This window comes from Bufo bufo, chromosome 4 (assembly GCF_905171765.1).
Source record: "Bufo bufo chromosome 4, aBufBuf1.1, whole genome shotgun sequence".
In the NCBI taxonomy this organism is placed as follows: domain Eukaryota; kingdom Metazoa; phylum Chordata; class Amphibia; order Anura; family Bufonidae; genus Bufo; species Bufo bufo.
Genome location: NC_053392.1, coordinates 631,766,314 through 631,781,666, shown reverse-complemented (window position 1 = coordinate 631,781,666; position 15,353 = coordinate 631,766,314). Strand labels below are relative to the sequence as shown.

At 56.4% G+C, this 15,353-nt stretch overlaps 1 protein-coding gene across 2 annotated transcripts in view; it reads right to left on the bottom strand.

Annotated features, from left to right (window-relative positions):
• Positions 1-5,394: 5,394 nt before the first annotated feature.
• The window catches only part of SLC35B2 (solute carrier family 35 member B2), a 28,977-nt gene continuing 19,018 nt past the window's right edge, over positions 5,395-15,353 (bottom strand). For both annotated transcript variants that reach the window (XM_040430841.1, XM_040430840.1), the window contains exons 2-4: positions 13,402-13,592; positions 6,692-6,849; positions 5,395-6,480 (exon numbers count right to left, since the gene is read on the bottom strand). In XM_040430841.1, coding sequence (XP_040286775.1) covers positions 5,542-6,480; positions 6,692-6,849; positions 13,402-13,592 — 1,288 coding nt within the window. In that variant the 3' untranslated portion in view covers positions 5,395-5,541. The remainder of the gene's footprint in view (positions 6,481-6,691; positions 6,850-13,401; positions 13,593-15,353) is intronic.

Genomic DNA, 15,353 nt, shown 5'->3' with positions numbered 1-15,353 from the left:
TACAGTACAGTGTGACACTGATGACTGACAGGCATTACAGGAGTGTAGTACAGTGTGACACTGATGACTGATAGGCATTACAGGAGTGTAGTACAGTCTGACACTGATGACTGACCGGTATTACAGGAGTGCAGTACAGTCTGACACTGATGACTGACAGGCATTATAAGAGTGTAGTACAGTGTGACACTGATGACTGACAGGCATTACAGGAGTGCAGAACAGTCTGACACTGATGACTGACAGGCATTACAGGAGTACAGTACAGTGTGACACTGATGACTGACAGGCATACAGGAGTGCAGTACAGTGTGACACTGATGACTGACAGGCATTACAGTAGTGCAGTACATTGACTGACACTGATGACTGACAGGCATTACAGGAGTACAGTACAGTGTGACACTGATGACTGACAGGCATTACAGGAGTGTAGTACAGTGTGACACTGATGACTGATAGGCATTACAGGAGTGCAGTACAGTGTGACACTGATGACTGACAGGCATTACAGGAGTGCAGTACAGTGTGACACTGATGACTGACAGGCATTACAGGAGTGCAGTACATTGACTGACACTGATGACTGACAGGCATTACGGCTCATTACAGAAGTGCAGTACAGTGTGACACTGATGACTGACAGGCATTACGGCTCATTACAGAAGTGCAGTACAGTCTGACACTGATGACTGACAGGCATTACAGGAGTGTAGTACAGGTTACCATTGTCAGTATTTTTTATTATGGTACTTATAAAAGTCTCCAGACCTGCAGCAGTCCTTTGGACTCAGTCCATTAGGTTCCTTTCACAGTTTGGCGGCATTATGTTAAGCGGACAGGCCTTCATTATGAGTGTTTTTGCCTTTGTCATGTGGATTTGAGTGTAATCTGCTGCACTGTTCCATGCAGAGCATCCAGCAGAAAGGTGTACGTTGTGATTGCCGCTTGACTTCTGACGTAGAACATTGCTGTTCATGTCGTGCTGCGCAGTTTTCATCGCAGTGTTTATGAGCGCCATTTCCTAAACTATTGTCTATTTACTTCTTGTAGGTGATAAGGACTCATCCCTCCCATGTGACGGTAGATGCACCCCCACCATACGAACCCCCCACCCTCCGCCCGGGGACATTGGACTGTGGATTCAGAAGAGCGGAGGACGCCGGCCTCCTTCATATCAGCAGGTTTTATTACAGCTCGTCATATAAATGTCCTTCACCGCCCTGAACACACCGCATCACATGACCGCACCCAGAGTGGAAAAGAATGTTCATAGAGAGGGCACCGCTGATCTCTACTGACATATATGCTGCATTCTCAGTGATGTCACCGCTGATCTCTAGTGATAGAAAGACTGCATTCTCAGTGATGTCACCGCTGATCTCTAGTGATGGATAGGCGGCATTCTCAGTGATGTCACCGCTGATCTTTAGTGATAGATATGCTGCATTCTCAGTGATTTGCAAAAAAAGAGGGTTAGTCAGCACCTCCCAGTGCGCAGGTGCACGCCGCCATGGCAAAGACCTAGAGGAAAAAAAGAAGACAATGCGGCAGCACTCTGCAAATCAGACAAAGTACAACAATGCTTACAAAAATTATGGTGCTAATACTACGCTTATTTATAAAAGCGAGATGCTTGGTCAATGCATTTTGTACAAAACCATCTGAGCCCGTCTGCCAAACGTCAAGGCGATCTCTGTTAGACGGGTCCTAACACTAAATACTACCTGTTATGCGCCATAATGACCGCCATAAAATTCAGGGAGTAAGCATTGTTGTACTTTGTCTGATTTGCAGAGTGCCGCCGCATTGTCTCCGCATTCTCAGTGATGTCACCGCTGATCTCTAGTGATGGACAGGCGGCATTCTCAGTGATGTCACCGCTGATCTCTAGTGATAGATAGGCGGCATTCTCAGTGATGTCACCGCTGATCTCTAGTGAATGGATAGGCGGCATTCTCAGTGATGTCACCGCTGATCTCTAGTGATAGAAAGACTGCATTCTCAGTGATGTCACCGCTGATCTCTAGTGATAGGCGGCATTCCCAGTGATGGCACCGCTGATCTCTAGTGATGGATAGGCGGCATTCTCAGTGATGTCACCGCTGATCTCTAGTGAATGGATAGCCTGCATTCTCAGTGATGTCACCGCTGATCTCTAGTGAATGGATAGGCGGCATTCTCAGTGATGTCACCGCTGATCTCTAGTGAATGGATAGCCTGCATTCTCAGTGATATCTCCGCTGATCTCTAGTGAATGGATAGCCTGCATTCTCAGTGATGTCACCGCTGATCTCTAGTGAATGGATAGCCTGCATTCTCAGTGATGCCACCGCTGATCTCTAGTGATGGATAGGCTGCATTCTCAGTGATGTCACCGCTGATCTCTAGTGAATGGATAGCCTGCATTCTCAGTGATGTCACCGCTGATCTCTAGTGAATGGATAGCCTGCATTCTCAGTGATGTCACCGCTGATCTCTAGTGATAGGCGGCATTCCCAGTGATGGCACCGCTGATCTCTAGTGATGGATATGCGGCATTCCCAGTGATGGCACCGCTGATCTCTAGTGATAGGCGTCATTCTCAGTGATGGCAACGCTGATCTCTAGTGAATGGATAGGCGGCATTCTCAGTGATGTCACCGCTGATCTCGGGTGAATGGATAGGCGGCATTCTCAGTGATGTCACCGCTGATCTCTAGTGATAGGCGGCATTCTCAGTGATGTCACCGCTGATCTCTATTGAATGGATAGCCTGCATTCTCAGTGATGTCACCGCTGATCTCTAGTGAATGGATAGCCTGCATTCTCAGTGATGTCACCGCTGATCTCTAGTGAATGGATAGGCGGCATTCTCAGTGATGTCACCGCTGATCTCTAGTGAATGGATAGGCGGCATTCTCAGTGATGTCACCGCTGATCTCTAGTGAATGGATAGGCGGCATTCTCAGTGATGTCACCGCTGATCTCTAGTGATAGGCGGCATTCTCAGTGATGTCACCGCTGATCTCTATTGAATGGATAGCCTGCATTCTCAGTGATGTCACCGCTGATCTCTAGTGAATGGATAGCCTGCATTCTCAGTGATGTCACCGCTGATCTCTAGTGATGGATAGGCGGCATTCTCAGTGATGTCACCGCTGATCTCTAGTGAATGGATAGCCTGCATTCTCAGTGATGTCACCGCTGATCTCTAGTGAATGGATAGCCTGCATTCTCAGTGATGTCACCGCTGATCTCTAGTGATAGGCGGCATTCCCAGTGATGGCACCGCTGATCTCTAGTGATGGATATGCGGCATTCCCAGTGATGGCACCGCTGATCTCTAGTGATAGGCGTCATTCTCAGTGATGGCAACGCTGATCTCTAGTGAATGGATAGGCGGCATTCTCAGTGATGTCACCGCTGATCTCGGGTGAATGGATAGGCGGCATTCTCAGTGATGTCACCGCTGATCTCTAGTGATAGGCGGCATTCTCAGTGATGTCACCGCTGATCTCTATTGAATGGATAGCCTGCATTCTCAGTGATGTCACCGCTGATCTCTATTGAATGGATAGCCTGCATTCTCAGTGATGTCACCGCTGATCTCTAGTGAATGGATAGGCTGCATTCTCAGTGATGTCACCGCTGATCTCTAGTGAATGGATAGCCTGCATTCTCAGTGATGTCACCGCTGATCTCTAGTGAATGGATAGCCTGCATTCTCAGTGATGTCACCGCTGATCTCTAGTGATGGATAGGCGGCATTCTCAGTGATGTCACCGCTGATCTCTAGTGAATGGATAGCCTGCATTCTCAGTGATGTCACCGCTGATCTCTAGTGATAGGCGGCATTCCCAGTGATGGCACCACTGATCTCTAGTGATGGATAGGCGGCATTCTCAGTGATGTCACCGCTGATCTCTAGTGAATGGATAGCCTGCATTCTCAGTGATGTCACCGCTGATCTCTAGTGAATGGATAGGCGGCATTCTCAGTGATGTCACCGCTGATCTCTAGTGAATGGATAGCCTGCATTCTCAGTGATGTCACCGCTGATCTCTAGTGAATGGATAGCCTGCATTCTCAGTGATGTCACCGCTGATCTCTAGTGAATGGATAGGCGGCATTCTCAGTGATGTCACCGCTGATCTCTAGTGATGGATAGGCTGCATTCTCAGTGATATCTCCGCTGATCTCTAGTGAATGGATAGCCTGCATTCTCAGTGATGTCACCGCTGATCTCTAGTGAATGGATAGGCGGCATTCTCAGTGATGTCACCGCTGATCTCTAGTGATGGATAGGCTGCATTCTCAGTGATATCTCCGCTGATCTCTAGTGAATGGATAGCCTGCATTCTCAGTGATGTCACCGCTGATCTCTAGTGATAGGCGGCATTCTCAGTGATGTCACCGCTGATCTCTAGTGATGGATAGGCTGCATTCTCAGTGATATCTCCGCTGATCTCTAGTGAATGGATAGCCTGCATTCTCAGTGATGTCACCGCTGATCTCTAGTGATGGATAGGCTGCATTCTCAGTGATGTCACCGCTGATCTCTAGTGAATGGATAGCCTGCATTCTCAGTGATGTCACCGCTGATCTCTAGTGATGGATAGGCTGCATTCTCAGTGATGTCACCGCTGATCTCTAGTGAATGGATAGCCTGCATTCTCAGTGATGTCACCGCTGATCTCTAGTGAATGGATAGCCTGCATTCTCAGTGATGTCACCGCTGATCTCTAGTGATGGATAGGCTGCATTCTCAGTGATGTCACCGCTGATCTCTAGTGAATGGATAGCCTGCATTCTCAGTGATGTCACCGCTGATCTCTAGTGATAGGCGGCATTCCCAGTGATGGCACCGCTGATCTCTAGTGATGGATAGGCGGCATTCTCAGTGATGTCACCGCTGATCTCTAGTGAATGGATAGCCTGCATTCTCAGTGATGTCACCGCTGATCTCTAGTGAATGGATAGCCTGCATTCTCAGTGATGTCACCGCTGATCTCTAGTGATAGGCGGCATTCCCAGTGATGGCACCGCTGATCTCTAGTGATGGATATGCGGCATTCCCAGTGATGGCACCGCTGATCTCTAGTGATAGGCGTCATTCTCAGTGATGGCAACGCTGATCTCTAGTGAATGGATAGGCAACATTCTCTGTGATGTCACCGCTGGTCTCAGTGAGGTCACCGCTGGTCTCAGTGAGGTCACCGCTGGTCTCAGTGAGGTCACCGCTGGTCTCAGTGATGTCACTGTATCATGCAGTAATTTCTCCTGTCTGAGCATTTCTGGGGTGTTCAGGCCGCCCTTCCCCCTCCCCCATCCTCTGTGCTGCTGTGAGTTACGGGTGATTGTCAAGTTTTGTATTTTTTTTTATTTTTGGACAAAATAATAATACAAATCAAAGAAAATGTAAATGTTTAATAACGATATTAACGTCCCAAATACAAATAAAGGATCCCAGATCCCTCCTCCGTCAGAGATAAGCGGCTCTCCGCCGTCCATCAGTCCCCACACAAGTCCCCACATGAATGGTCAATTACCGCGTCCTGCTCAGACCTTCTGAACCACCGGGGCATCTGCCGCCTTCCTGCCCTTCTTCTTCATCCTGCCCCTGGCATAGACACGGAGGAATAAGGCAAGAAAGACCACCGCCACGCCCACCGCGCCCACTGCGGTGACCGGGTGCCCGTAGAGCAGACAAGACAAGAGGATGGCCAAGGCCTGGCGCAGAGTCATAATGATGGTAAAAATGGCCGCCCCAAACTTGTTTATGGTATAAAATATGAAGAGCTGGCCGAAGCCCGAGCACACCGACAGCAGCGCCGCATGGAAGGCGAAGTCCGGGTGTCGGGACATGAAGCGGACGGCGTCCAGCAGCGCCCCCTGTTCCAGCAGAGAGAAGACGGTGAAGAGGCAGGAGAAGAGGTTCACCCCGAACATCATCTGCACCGACGACATCTTGTACTTGAAGAGCGAGTCCTGCCAGTTGGAGGTGAAGCTGTCGAAGACGATGTACCCCGCCAAGATGACCACTCCGGAGAAGGTGGTGACGCCAGGGGCGCGGTGGCCTTCCCCGTTGGACAGTAAGAACATGCTGACCCCCAGAGAGATGAGGACGGCCGTGAAGTACTCCCAGTACTCGTAGCTCTTGTGCGACACCAGCTTCCCCATCAGCATCACCGGGATCACCTTGGAGGCTTTGGCCAAGACCTGGGTGGGAAAGCTGATGAACTTCAGCGCCTCGTACTGGCACCAGCTGCTCAGGATGTTGGAGAGGGAGGCAAACGAGTACTTGTACATGGGCGCCCCGTGGCGCGGCTGCTTGGTGAGAGCGCAGTAAGTGCCCGCCACAACCAGCGCCAGGATACGGTTCATGAACACCAAGAACTGGGAGTCTCTGAACTTCTCCCCGGGACTCCCGGGCTCGGCAGAGGAGTAGGTGCGGGTCATCACGCGCTCCTGCAACACGCCCCAGGTCAGGTACGAGATCTGTGGAGACAGTGAGCACAATCGGGTGATAGGAGCGCCCACACACGGAAACGCAGCCCGTGGGACCGGACAACCCGCCCCACGAGACCGCAGCCCGTCTGAACAATGGCGCAGGAGCCGCCATTACATCACCTGGCCCTGCAGGTCTCAGTGTGGGTCACCGAAGCTGACACCCCTTCTCACGGGATAGAGCAGCGGCGCCCCCTCTTACCTGGAGGCCGGAGGCGCAGAAGAGCAGTTTGAAGGCTTGCTGCGTGGTGGAGGGGTCTCCATCGCCCCGGGGGCTGGATGGCGGCTCATCAGCGGCCACAGACTTCGACTCATGTCCGAATACACACGACTTCACCACCGGGAAACAGATCCCCCGACCTGCGGGACCACCAGAGAAAAGAGTCAAAAAGAAATGGCGTTTACATGAAGCCCCCCTCCTACTGCGTATGTCATAAAAGGGCTGAAGCGCCTCCATCAGTCACCTCACCGGCATGCACAGCGCCTCTGGACTGAGGTCTGCTGGGGGGTGGCCCTCCGCCACCCACTGCTGCCCTGTATGCACCGCCTCTATCTTGGCGGCTCCGTGGTGCTCGGCAGAGTTGCGCCATTTCGGATCAGGTGTATGTACACTGTCATGTGACAGGTCACTTGACACCGTGATTGCACACAGGGGACCTCGTCAGACCGCGGGACCGGACCTTACGTCGAGGTTCCACAGCGCAGGGCGTGAATACATATGCACCCTCGTGTCAGGTTCTCTCTCCTCTGATCCATCACATAAAATCTACATGAAAAGGTCCAAGTTTTCCCATAGGAGATAATTGATTGTGCGGGTCCGACCGCGGGGACCCCCACCGATTCAGAGAACTGGGGTCTTGTACTCCATCTCCGCCAGCAGCTTCATCACATCGGGGGTACAAGAGCGGGGGCAGCGGCTTCATCACATCGGGGGTACAAGAGCGGGGGCAGCGGCTTCATCACATCGGGGGTACAAGAGCGGGGGCAGCGGCTTCATCACATCGGGGGTACAAGAGCGGGCGCAGCGGCTTCATCACATCGGGGGTACAAGAGCGGGCGCAGCGGCTTCATCACATCGGGGGTACAAGAGCGGGGGCAGCGGCTTCATCACATCGGGGGTACAAGAGCAGGGGCAGCAGCTTCATCACATCGGGGGTACAAGAGCGGAGGCAGCGGTTTCATCACATCGGGGGTACAAGAGCGGGGGAAGCAGCTTCATCACATCGGGGGTACAAGAGCGGAGGCAGCGGTTTCATCACATCGGGGGTACAAGAGCGGGGGAAGCAGCTTCATCACATCGGGGGTACAAGAGCGGAGGCAGCGGTTTCATCACATCGGGGGTACAAGAGCGGGGGCAGCTGCTTCATCACATCGGGGGTACAAGAGCGGGGGAAGCAGCTTCATCACATCGGGGTACAAGAGCGGGGGCAGCAGCTTCATCACATCGGGGTACAAGAGCGGGGGCAGCAGCTTCATCACATCGGGGGTACAAGAGCGGGGGCAGCAGCTTCATCACATCGGGGTACAAGAGCGGGGGCAGCAGCTTCATCACATCGGGGTACAAGAGCGGGGGCAGCAGCTTCATCACATCGGGGGTACAAGAGCGGGGGCAGCAGCTTCATCACATCGGGGGTACAAGAGCAGGGGCAGCGGCTTCATCACATCGGGGGTACAAGAGCGGGGGAAGCTGCTTCATCACATCGGGGGTACAAGAGCGGGGGCAGCGGCTTCATCACATCGGGGGTACAAGAGCAGGGGCAGCGGCTTCATCACATCGGGGTACAAGAGCGGGGGCAGCGGCTTCATCACATCGGGGGTACAAGAGGGGGGGAAGCTGCTTCATCACATCGGGGGTACAAGAGCAGGGGCAGCGGCTTCATCACATCGGGGTACAAGAGCGGGGGCAGCGGCTTCATCACATCGGGGGTACAAGAGGGGGGGCAGCGGCTTCATCACATCGGGGCTACAAGAGCGGGGGCAGCAGATTCATCACATCGGGGGTACAAAAGCGGGGGAAGCAGCTTCATCACATCGGGGTACAAGAGCAGGGGCAGCAGCTTCATCACATCGGGGGTACAAGAGCGGGGGCAGCGGCTTCATCACATCGGGGGTACAAGAGCGGGGGAAGCAGCTTCATCACATCCGGGGTACAAGAGCGGGGGGAGCGGCTTCATCACATCGGGGGTACAAGAGCGGGGGAAGCGGCTTCATCACATCGGGGGTACAAGAGCGGGGGAAGCGGCTTCATCACATCGGGGGTACAAGAGCGGGGGCAGCTGCTTCATCACATCGGGGTACAAGAGCAGGGGCAGCAGCTTCATCACATCGGGGGTACAAGAGCGGGGGAAGCAGCTTCATCACATCGGGGGTACAAGAGCGTGGGCAGCTGCTTCATCACATCGGGGTACAAGAGCGGGGGCAGCAGCTTCATCACATCGGGGGTACAAGAGCGGGGGCAGCAGCTTCATCACATCGGGGGTACAAGAGCGTGGGCAGCTGCTTCATCACATCGGGGTACAAGAGCGGGGGCAGCAGCTTCATCACATCGGGGGTACAAGAGCGGGGGGAGCGGCTTCATCACATCGGGGGTACAAGAGCGGGGGAAGCAGCTTCATCACATCGGGGGTACAAGAGCAGGGGCAGCAGCTTCATCACATCAGGGTACAAGAGCGTGGGCAGCTGCTTCATCACATCGGGGTACAAGAGCGGGCGCAGCGGCTTCATCACATCGGGGGTACAAGAGCGGGGGCAGCGGCTTCATCACATCGGGGGTACAAGAGCAGGGGCAGCAGCTTCATCACATCGGGGGTACAAGAGCGGGGGGAGCGGCTTCATCACATCGGGGGTACAAGAGCGGAGGCAGCGGCTTCATCACATCGGGGGTACAAGAGCGGGGGCAGCGGCTTCATCACATCGGGGGTACAAGAGCGGGGGCAGCGGCTTCATCACATCGGGGGTACAAGAGCGGAGGCAGCGGTTTCATCACATCGGGGGTACAAGAGCGGGGGAAGCAGCTTCATCACATCGGGGGTACAAGAGCGGAGGCAGCGGTTTCATCACATCGGGGGTACAAGAGCGGGGGAAGCAGCTTCATCACATCGGGGGTACAAGAGCGGAGGCAGCGGTTTCATCACATCGGGGGTACAAGAGCGGGGGCAGCTGCTTCATCACATCGGGGGTACAAGAGCGGGGGCAGCAGCTTCATCACATCGGGGTACAAGAGCGGGGGCAGCAGCTTCATCACATCGGGGTACAAGAGCGGGGGCAGCAGCTTCATCACATCGGGGGTACAAGAGCGGGGGCAGCAGCTTCATCACATCGGGGTACAAGAGCGGGGGCAGCAGCTTCATCACATCGGGGTACAAGAGCGGGGGCAGCAGCTTCATCACATCGGGGGTACAAGAGCGGGGGCAGCGGCTTCATCACATCGGGGGTACAAGAGCAGGGGCAGCGGCTTCATCACATCGGGGGTACAAGAGCGGGGGAAGCTGCTTCATCACATCGGGGGTACAAGAGCGGGGGCAGCGGCTTCATCACATCGGGGGTACAAGAGCAGGGGCAGCGGCTTCATCACATCGGGGTACAAGAGCGGGGGCAGCGGCTTCATCACATCGGGGGTACAAGAGGGGGGGCAGCGGCTTCATCACATCGGGGCTACAAGAGCGGGGGCAGCAGATTCATCACATCGGGGGTACAAAAGCGGGGGAAGCAGCTTCATCACATCGGGGTACAAGAGCAGGGGCAGCAGCTTCATCACATCGGGGGTACAAGAGCGGGGGCAGCGGCTTCATCACATCGGGGGTACAAGAGCGGGGGAAGCAGCTTCATCACATCCGGGGTACAAGAGCGGGGGGAGCGGCTTCATCACATCGGGGGTACAAGAGCGGGGGAAGCGGCTTCATCACATCGGGGGTACAAGAGCGTGGGCAGCTGCTTCATCACATCGGGGTACAAGAGCGGGGGCAGCAGCTTCATCACATCGGGGGTACAAGAGCGGGGGCAGCAGCTTCATCACATCGGGGGTACAAGAGCGTGGGCAGCTGCTTCATCACATCGGGGTACAAGAGCGGGGGCAGCAGCTTCATCACATCGGGGGTACAAGAGCGGGGGGAGCGGCTTCATCACATCGGGGGTACAAGAGCGGGGGAAGCAGCTTCATCACATCGGGGGTACAAGAGCAGGGGCAGCAGCTTCATCACATCGGGGTACAAGAGCGTGGGCAGCTGCTTCATCACATCGGGGTACAAGAGCGGGGGCAGCAGCTTCATCACATCGGGGGTACAAGAGCGGGGGCAGCAGCTTCATCACATCGGGGGTACAAGAGCGGGGGAAGCGGCTTCATCACATCGGGGGTACAAGAGCGGGGGCAGCGGCTTCATCACATCGGGGGTACAAGAGCGGGGGGAGCAGCTTCATCACATCGGGGGTACAAGAGCGGGGGGAGCGGCTTCATCACATCGGGGTACAAGAGCGGGGGCAGCAGCTTCATCACATCGGGGGTACAAGAGCGGGGGCAGCGGCTTCATCACATCGGGGGTACAAGAGCGGGGGCAGCGGCTTCATCACATCGGGGGTACAAGAGCGGGGGCAGCGGCTTCATCACATCGGGGGTACAAGAGCGGGGGCAGCGGCTTCATCACATCGGGGGTACAAGAGCAGGGGCAGCAGCTTCATCACATCGGGGGTACAAGAGCGGGGGCAGCAGCTTCATCACATCGGGGGTACAAGAGCGGGGGCAGCGGCTTCATCACATCGGGGGTACAAGAGCAGGGGCAGCAGCTTCATCACATTGGGGGTACAAGAGCGGGGGCAGCGGCTTCATCACATCGGGGGTACAAGAGCGGGGGCAGCTGCTTCATCACATCGGGGGTACAAGAGCGGGGGCAGCGGCTTCATCACATCGGGGGTACAAGAGCGGGGGCAGCGGCTTCATCACATCGGGGGTACAAGAGCGGGGGCAGCAGCTTCATCACATCGGGGGTACAAGAGCGGGGGCAGCTGCTTCATCACATCGGGGGTACAAGAGCGGGGGCAGCGGCTTCATCACATCGGGGGTACAAGAGCGGGGGCAGCGGCTTCATCACATCGGGGGTACAAGAGCAGGGGCAGCAGCTTCATCACATCGGGGGTACAAGAGCGGGGGCAGCAGCTTCATCACATCGGGGGTACAAGAGCGGGGGCAGCGGCTTCATCACATCGGGGGTACAAGAGCGGGGGCAGCAGCTTCATCACATCGGGGGTACAAGAGCAGGGGCAGCAGCTTCATCACATCGGGGGTACAAGAGCGGGGGCAGCGGCTTCATCACATCGGGGGTACAAGAGCGGGGGCAGCTGCTTCATCACATCGGGGGTACAAGAGCGGGGGCAGCGGCTTCATCACATCGGGGGTACAAGAGCGGGGGCAGCGGCTTCATCACATCGGGGGTACAAGAGCAGGGGCAGCAGCTTCATCACATCGGGGGTACAAGAGCGGGGGCAGCGGCTTCATCACATCGGGGGTACAAGAGCGGGGGCAGCAGCTTCATCACATCGGGGGTACAAGAGCGGGGGCAGCGGTCGGACCCCACAGTCAGTTAGTTATGAAATGACTTCAAAACTTGGAAGAAACCTTTAAAAATCCAGTTTAGACAGAGGGCGGCTGTGTACATGTGCGATGACAGAGTACACGGCTGTGTACATGTATGATGACAGAGCCCCCGGCTGTGTACATGTATGATGACAGAGCACACGGCTGTGTACATGTGCGATGACAGAGCACACGGCTGTGTACATGTATGATGACAGAGCACACGGCTGTGTACATGTGCGATGACAGAGCACACGGCAGTGTACATGTGCGATGACAGAGCACACGGCTGTGTACATGTGCGATGACAGAGCCCCCGGCTGTGTACATGTATGATGACAGAGCACATGGCTGTGTACATGTGCGATGACAGAGCCCCCGGCTGTGTACATGTGCGATGACAGAGCACACGGCTGTGTACATGTGCGATGACAGAGCACACGGCTGTGTACATGTGCGATGACAGAGCACACGGCTGTGTACATGTATGATGACAGAGCCCCCGGCTGTGTACATGTATGATGACAGAGCACACGGCTGTGTACATGTATGATGACAGAGCCCCCGGCTGTGTACATGTATGATGACAGAGCACACGGCTGTGTACATGTGCGATGACAGAGCACACGGCTGTGTACATGTGCGATGACAGAGCACACGGCTGTGTACATGTGCGATGACAGAGCACACGGCTGTGTACATGTATGATGACAGAGCACACGGCTGTGTACATGTGCGATGACAGAGCACACGGCAGTGTACATGTGCGATGACAGAGCACACGGCTGTGTACATGTGCGATGACAGAGCCCCCGGCTGTGTACATGTATGATGACAGAGCACATGGCTGTGTACATGTGCGATGACAGAGCCCCCGGCTGTGTACATGTGCGATGACAGAGCACACGGCTGTGTACATGTGCGATGACAGAGCACACGGCTGTGTACATGTGCGATGACAGAGCACACGGCTGTGTACATGTGCGATGACAGAGCCCCCGGCTGTGTACATGTATGATGACAGAGCACACGGCTGTGTACATGTATGATGACAGAGCCCCCGGCTGTGTACATGTATGATGACAGAGCACACGGCTGTGTACATGTGCGATGACAGAGCACACGGCTGTGTACATGTGCGATGACAGAGCACACGGCTGTGTACACGTGCGATGACAGAGCACACGGCTGTGTACATGTGCGATGACAGAGCACACGGCTGTGTACATGTATGATGACAGAGCCCCCGGCTGTGTACATGTATGATGACAGAGCCCCCGGCTGTGTACATGTATGATGACAGGGTGTGTACATGGATCACACATGCGGTATACACGTCTACCCACCCGTCTCCAGGTAGTTGCCCCGCTTGAAGTACTGGATGAGCAGGACGCCCGGTATCAGAACGGTCCCGTAACCGGCGATGTTCACCATGAAGCGCAGCAGCCAGAACTCCCTCCATGTGTCCTGAGCCGGGGCTGCGGGGGGCGGCTCTTCAGCGGAGACCCCCAGGAGGATCAGCAGGAGCAGCAGAGACCTGGGGAAATGACAGAGGGGGACAATGTACTACAACTCCCATCAGACACGTGTTCTCTCCTGACACATTGCATAATCTTCTAGGAGGAATAATAGGAGAACAGCAAAACAGAGAGACATAGGAAGAGAAGCGGAGATACATGGGGAACGAGATCCGAGACCCCCGGGGGAGATAACATCACGAGGCCCAGTCACTTCTCACAACCGGAGGAGGAAGAGGGGGGGCACACGGAGGAGGAAGAGAGGGGGCACACGGAGGAGGAAGAGGGGGGGGGCACACGGAGGAGGAAGAGGGGGGGGCACACGGAGGAGGAAGAGGGGGGGGCACACGGAGGAGGAAGAGGGGGGGGCACACGGAGGAGGAAGAGGGGGGGGCACACGGAGGAGGAAGAGGGGGGGCACACGGAGGAGGAAGAGGGGGGGCACACGGAGGAGGAAGAGGGGGGGGAACACGGAGGAGGAAGAGGGGGAGGCACACGGAGGAGGAAGAGGGGGGGGGACACGGAGGAGGAAGAGGGGGGGGGCACACGGAGGAGGAAGAGGGGGGGGCACACGGAGGAGGAAGAGGGGGGGGCACACGGAGGAGGAAGAGGGGGGGCACACGGAGGAGGAAGAGGGGGGGCACACGGAGGAGGAAGAGGGGGGGCACACGGAGGAGGAAGAGGGGGGCACACAGAGGAGGAAGAGGGGGGGAACACGGAGGAGGAAGAGGGGGAGGCACACGGAGGAGGAAGAGGGGGGGGCACACGGAGGAGGAAGAGGGGGGGGGGCACACGGAGGAGGAAGAGGGGGGGCACACAGAGGAGGAAGAGGGGGGGGAACACGGAGGAGGAAGAGGGGGGGCACACGGAGGAGGAAGTTGGGATATAGAGGTGTCCGGAGGAGGAAGAGGGGGGGCACACGGAGGTGTCCGGAGGAGGAAGAGGGGGGGCACACGGAGGTGTCCGGAGGAGGAAGAGGGGGGGCACACGGAGGAGGAAGTTGGGATATAGAGGTGTCCGGAGGAGGAAGAGGGGGGGCACACGGAGGAGGAAGAGGGGGGGCACACGGAGGAGGAAGTTGGGATATAGAGGTGTCCGGAGGAGGAAGAGGGGGGGCACACGGAGGAGGAAGAGGGGGGGGGGCACACGGAGGAGGAAGTTGGGATATAGAGGTGTCCGGAGGAGGAAGAGGGGGGGGGCACACGGAGGTGTCCGGAGGAGGAAGAGGGGGGCCACACGGAGGTGTCCGGAGGAGGAAGAGGGGGAGGCACACGGAGGAGGAAGAGGGGGGGGCACACGGAGGAGGAAGAGGGGAAGCACACAGAGGAGGAAGAGGGGGGGGGACACGGAGGAGGAAGAGGGGGGGCACACGGAGGAGGAAGTTGGGATATAGAGGTGTCCGGAGGAGGAAGAGGGGGGGCACACGGAGGTGTCCGGAGGAGGAAGAGGGGGAGCACACGGAGGTGTCCGGAGGAGGAAGAGGGGGAGCACACGGAGGTGTCCGGAGGAGGAAGAGGGGGGGCACACGGAGGAGGAAGTTGGGATATAGAGGTGTCCGGAGGAGGAAGAGGGGGGGCACACGGAGGAGGAAGTTGGGATATAGAGGTGTCCGGAGGAGGAAGAGGGGGGGCACACAGAGGTGTCCGGAGGAGGAAGAGGGGGGGAACACGGAGGAGGAAGTTGGGATATAGAGGTGTCCGGAGCAGGAAGCGGGGGGGCACACGGAGGAGGAAGTTGGGATATAGAGGTGTCCGGAGGAGGAAGAGGGGGGGGCACACGGA